Source organism: Pipistrellus kuhlii, unplaced genomic scaffold, assembly GCF_014108245.1.
Source record: "Pipistrellus kuhlii isolate mPipKuh1 unplaced genomic scaffold, mPipKuh1.p scaffold_m20_p_38, whole genome shotgun sequence".
Lineage (NCBI taxonomy): Eukaryota > Metazoa > Chordata > Mammalia > Chiroptera > Vespertilionidae > Pipistrellus > Pipistrellus kuhlii.
Window position 1 is genome coordinate 1,501,575 of NW_023425538.1, and position 6,035 is coordinate 1,507,609.

The 6,035-nt window shown below is 47.3% G+C and overlaps 1 protein-coding gene across 1 annotated transcript; it reads right to left on the reverse strand.

The window, feature by feature from the left end:
* Window positions 1-878: 878 nt before the first annotated feature.
* On the reverse strand, window positions 879-5,419 carry LOC118702285 (U1 small nuclear ribonucleoprotein A). Its single transcript, XM_036408049.2, has 3 exons — window positions 5,213-5,419; window positions 4,738-4,826; window positions 879-1,245 (listed from the first exon to the last, which is right to left on the reverse strand). Exons 1-3 carry the CDS (start codon window positions 5,381-5,383, stop codon window positions 1,086-1,088), a joined length of 420 nt encoding a protein of 139 aa, XP_036263942.1. The 5' UTR covers window positions 5,384-5,419; the 3' UTR covers window positions 879-1,085.
* Window positions 5,420-6,035: the final 616 nt, after the last annotated feature.

Here is a 6,035-nt window from a genome sequence, read left to right on the forward strand (position 1 = left end):
TTTTGTGGTTCATTTTGTGTTTGTCAAATAATCTTATTTTCCCATCTATATGGTATGAGAAAGGGTCTGAAGCAATATATTTTTTTGAGTCAATATAAAATTCTCCAGATTAGATGTGTAAGAGACCATTAAGGAAGACCCTCTATTCCATCTTCCTTTATCCATAGCTTCAGCTGCAAACATGACTTTTTTTGCCAGAGACTACATTTCCCAGATTCCCCTGCCACTAGAGCACTGAAGAGAAATTTGAATCTTCTGGCTGGCAGCAGCAACGGAGTCAGCTGAGTTTGTGCCAACATCTGGTCGGTAGCTTCCCATGTGTGATCAAGTCCGCCTGGGCCTCCTGTTGGTGTAGCAGTGGCATCTTCCTGAATTCTATCAGGGGTTACAAACTTGAACTCAAGTGTCTAAAACCCAGACTGCCATTCCTACTATCCTTCCAAATGATTTCATGAGCATCTAAATAATTCCCTTCTTTGTTCCTAAAGTACCCAGGGTGGGACTGTTGCTGTAACAGGAGGCACTCTGTGAAGATTAGAAACAGGCAAAGAAAAACGTCTTCCTTTACGCTCTATCATGTTAGGAAATTAATGGTCTACAAAGTGAATGGTGTGCCATTAAAGGTGGCATCCTGGTGCAGTATAGAACCTGTCCAACTGTACATGGTAGCTTGGGTTTCAATTTCCTGCACTCAATGCTGATTGAGACAAAATAGAAATCTGCCAAGGCAGTAAAGGTGACTTCATCTCAGACAATATTATTACATACTCCACTTTCCTGAGGTTGCAGATGAGGTCTAAAAATTCAGGCTACTCTGATATACAGAAAAGGGAACCATAGAGGACAAGAAAACAAAAACAACAAATTGTTGTAGAAAATCAAACATAAAAAACAGTTTAATTCCAGCCTAACAGCGCCAGGTGCAATGTCTGGGGACAGACTCTGGGTACAATGCTGTGTGACCACTCACTCACACACGTGGCTCCAAGAAGGCCCCCTACGGGGACTTACCTTCAGGGGGCCGAGCCAAGGGGAAGAGGGAAGGCCCCCAAACAGGAGGTGGGGGCAAGCATGGGGGAAAGGTGCTACTTCTTGGCAAAGGAGATCTTCATGGCGTTGTTCTGGGTGATCTTAAAGCCCTGGAGGGCATCTCGAGCCGCCCCTGCCTGAACCTCATTGTCAAACTCCACAAAGGCGATGTCGTGCCGCCCTGGGACCAGCCGGACTTCCTTGAAGCCAGGGAACCTGAGAGAAGGGAACAGATCTCAGGGATACAGAATCAGCAGTTCCTCCTAACATTTGGCATTTGGTGGGCAGAGACCAGAATGTTGCTAAGCATCCTACTATAAAGAGAATGGCCATAATAACAAAGAATTACCCATTCCTAAATGTATATAGTGCTAAGTTGAAAACCCCTAATATAAATAAGTGCACACATTGTGAACATTATCATTTAATGAGAAATTTTAACACGAACTCCTACACAACCATAGTCTAGATTAGGGGTGTCGAACTCAATCAGAGAAGGGGCCAAAATCTAAAATCCAGCCTAAATCGCGGGCCGAATGGTTTACTGAACAGTCATAAACTGTCATTGTGATGGAAACGCAGCGGAGTGCAGTGATGACAGCGCGGTGCGGGCCACATTGCAAGGCCTGGCGGGACGGATTTGGCCCGCGGGCCTTGTGTTTGACACATGTGGTCTAGATCAAGCCACCAAACTCAGGCCGCCCCATTACTTCTTCCTCTCATAACCAATCTTTCCTCGCTCCAGAAATAACCACTCCCCTGACCTTTAGGATTTGCTGTTTCTTTCATTTCCCTCTTCTCATTCCCTACTTCCTTCCCCATGAGGCAACCATCCTCATGTTGACTGGGTATCCTTTTACTCATCAGTATTCTTACATGTTTTGTTCTGTGGACATGGTTAACATGTGATAATTGCTTGTTTTATCCAGTTTCTCAAAATTTCCTCTCAGCACTATTTTAAAGAACCATGCTGGGGGCACTCTGTTCCTTCTAATGCTGCAGACACCATGGTGAGCTAATTGACTTCTTTTGCATGGGCTAATTCCCTACCATGACTACTGTGAGGAATGTCCCACCTATACTCCCTGGAGCTCATGTTAAGAATTTCTTGTTCTGCCGAAACCAGTTTGGCTCAGTGGATAGAGCTTCAGCCTGTGGACTGAAAGGTCCCAGATTCGATTCTAGTCAAGGGTATGTGCCTTGGTTGTAGGCACATCCCCAGTAGAGGGGTGTGCAGGAGGCAGCTGGTCAATGTTTCTCTCTCATCGATGTTTCTAGCTCTCTATCCCTCTCCCTTCCTCTCTGTGGAAAATCAGTAAAATATATTTTTTAAAAAAAAGAATTTCTTGTCCTAGCTGGTTCGGCTCAATGGATAAGAGCGTTGGGCTGAGGACTGAAGGGTCCCAGGTTTGATTCCAGTCAAGGGCACATACCTGTGTTGTGGGCTCGATCCCCAGTAGGGGGTGTGCAGGAGGCAGCCAATCAATGATTCTCGCCCATCATTGATGTTTCTCTCTCCCTTTCTCTCTGAAATCAGTAAAATAAACATACACACACACACACACACACACACACACACACACACACACTAGAGGCCTGGTGCACGAAATTGGTGCACAGGGGTGTGTCCCTCAGCCCAGCCTGCACCCTCTCCAATCTGCCCGACTGCCTATTTAAGCCTTATCCTACTGTTCTTTCACAATCCAGGACTGCTGGCTCCCAACTGCTCGCCTGCCTGCCTTCTTTCCTGATTGCCCCTAACCACTCCCCTGCCAGCCTGACTGATGCCTTACTGCCCTCTCCTGCAGGTCTGGTCCCCCACCGCCAACTGTACTTCCCTGCAGGTCTAGTTGCCCCCAACTTTCCTTCTCTGCCAGCCTAGTCACCCCTAACTGCCCTCTATTACAGGCTTGATTGCCCCCAACTGCCCTCCCCTGCTGGCCATCTTGTGTCCCATTGAGGCAGCAATCTTTGACCACATTGGGACAGCCGTTTTGTGTGTTGGTCAATATGCATATTACTCTTTATTAGATAGGATAAAAGCCTGGTGCATGGGTGGGGACCAGCTGGTTTGCCCTGAAGGGTGTTCCGGATTAGGGTGGGGTTTACCTTGGGGCATGGGGCAGCCTGGGTGAGGGGCCTGTGATGGTTTGCAGGCCAGTAACACCACTCCTAACCAGCCCCTTCCCCACGACCCAAGCAGAGGCCCTGGGATCTGGGATTTATTTATCTTCTATAATTGAAACTTTGTAGCCTTAAGCGGAGGCCAAGGCAGGCCAGGACAGGCGGAAAGCTTGGCAAATTTCCTCTATGGCCGTGGAAACCTAAGCCTCCTGCTCTTTCTGTGGCCTTAGCCATCTTGGTTGGGTTAATCTGCATACTCACTCCAGATTGGCTGATAGGCATGGCTTGTGGGTGTTGCTGAAGTAGTCAATTTGCATATCACTTTTATTAGATAGGATATGTGTGTATAAATAAATAAAACAAGAATAATTTTCTGGGGGATCTGGCTGGTGTTGCTAAATGGCTGGACCATCAGCTCACTAACTAAAGGATTTTGGATACACATCCCAGTCAAGGGCAAGTACCTACATCTGGGCGTATGGGGAAGTCAACTAATCAATGTGTCTCTCACATCAATGTTTCTCTCTCTCCCCCATCCTCCTCAAAAATCTCTCTCTTAAAAAAAAAAAAAAATCAATGTAAAAATTATTCTTAGGTAAGGATTTAAAAATGTTTCTTTAGAGCCTTTCTGGCAGTGACAACCTCCCCATAACATGCCTTTCATTAAAGACCTTCTTCATCCCTCTCCAGAAGAGAAGAGGAAACACAAGAAGTGCCTGGTGTAGAGCCCAGTTCTTATTTCATGGGTGTGAAATGCCCAGATGCTGTAAAATCACCAGTCTTTAGCCAGTGTGTATGCTGGCTGTTCCACCGTGCTGTCAACATATAGGAGGAAAAGCAAGGCCGACAGAGGAGGCTCCTCCAAAACAGAGCATCACTAAAGCACCTAAAATCATCCTTGGCCAGGGTGGTTCAATCGGTTAGGCATCTTCCCGTACACTGAAAGGTTGCTGGTTCAATTCCAGGTCAGGGCACACACCCAGGTTTCAAGCTGGATCCCCATTGGGGGTTGTGCAGAAGGCAGCTGATTGTTATTCCTCTCTCACATCGATGTTTCTCTCTCAAATTCAATTTTAAAAAAATTTTTAATAGAAATAAATAAAAGCATCTAAATCAAGATGAGTGGCTTAACACCCCAATAAACACATTTTGGATGAAGACACAGTTCTTAACTTCACTGCTTAAGCAGCAAACGGTTACCCTGCACAATGATCGCAGAGTCTACATGCCAACAGCAGGGCATGAGGTTCAAACCTCCCCACCTCCCAGGCTTGCTGGAATACTGATTTTTGCAAGTCTGGCCAGTGTTCAATGAGGTCTTTTTAACATGTAGCTTGAATTCTACAGATAGAAAGCTGAGGCCCAGAGTCTCTCCACCCCCATGAAGGTGGAGGACAGCACACATACACTGTGGCCACTGCTGACCCTAAGCCTTATCTTCACCACACAATAGGGGCTGTAGGCTCTGTCCCACCTGCCAAGCCCAAGCAGACACAGGACTCCGCTAGCAGAATTCTGAGGCCTATCCCCATGGTGCCACTTTCTGGCCATCACCCCCTAGCCCCAACCACAGGCCCCACTTACTGATTGAAAAGCATGGACAGCATGAGCTCATTGGTCTCCTCTGGCAGGTTGGTGAGGAACAAGATGTGATTTGGTGGGTTTTCTGAAAGCTACAGGAAGAGACAGGAGCCCGTGAGTATAATGGGGGCGGGTGGGTTTGCTGACTTCTGTTCTCCACCCCACCCTGCTTGAATCCTTTCTCCACTTTGCACCCTCTGGACCGTGAGCCACATGGAAGCACTGCTATATCCAGAGCAGGTGCTTGTCGTAAGATCCCTGAGGATGAATCCAGGTGCTGGCTATGCTTCAGCCTCACCGGACCTTCCAAAGCTCCTCCAACAAATATGCCAATCCCATGCTGCTCCAGGGCCTCGTACTCATCCTCCAACAGCACCTCCTCAGGGAGGCTTACCCAGACACCCACACTAAAACAGCGCCCCTTTGGTTCCCATGTTCTAACTATTTATTCGAGACCCCAGGAGGACTAGACACTTACAGGCTGAGCAGGTGGCATCTGCCCTGGCATAAGCTGCTGTGGGGGCATGGCCCCCGGTGGTATCTGGCCAGGTGCGAGGCCTGGAGGTGGGATCATGCCAGGGGGCGGCATGTAGGGAGGCTGGCCTGGCATGTGGTGCATGATGCGGGGCGCCTGAGTCATCGGCGGCATGCCCTGTGGAGAGGAGGAGCTGGAGTGAGCGGGTGGGTGACGGGGAGGAAACTTGCTTTCAGTGTCATTAGAAATTGCAGTGGAGAAAAGGCTGTTGGAGGAAATCCAGGTGTAAGACACAGGGAGAAAAGCTCAGACTTAGGAAGAGGTAACAAAGGCAAAGGACACCAAGAGAAACAAATGGAGCAAAACAGACCCAGTGTCAATGGGAATGTCAAATAAGAAAGTTAAAAGAAATTTTTAATATAAAAAAAATTAATCAGTGCAACCTAACTTTATCTATAGATATATGCATGGGGGGAAAAAGAAACAGGAAAAATTCAAAGTATTAACAATAGTTAACTAAAAGAAGAGGGAATGAGAATGCTATACTTTCACATAATAAGGAAAAACCAAAGAAATAGATCCAGGGTCCTACAGAGAAAAAAAAACAATGGAAGGCAGGGATGGTCAAGGCAGGTACAGAAATAAGTGAGGAGGGTGGCAGCAAGGGGAAGAAAGCAGACAGCAGCATGACACAACACATGCACTGAAGGGACAGGGCTGTGGGGGCGGGAATCACACCTTGACAGTGAAAGATGGACACAGAAGAAGGGACAGGTAAGAGTGGGGAAGGTGGACAATAATCAAACACCATTCCTGATTCCATCAG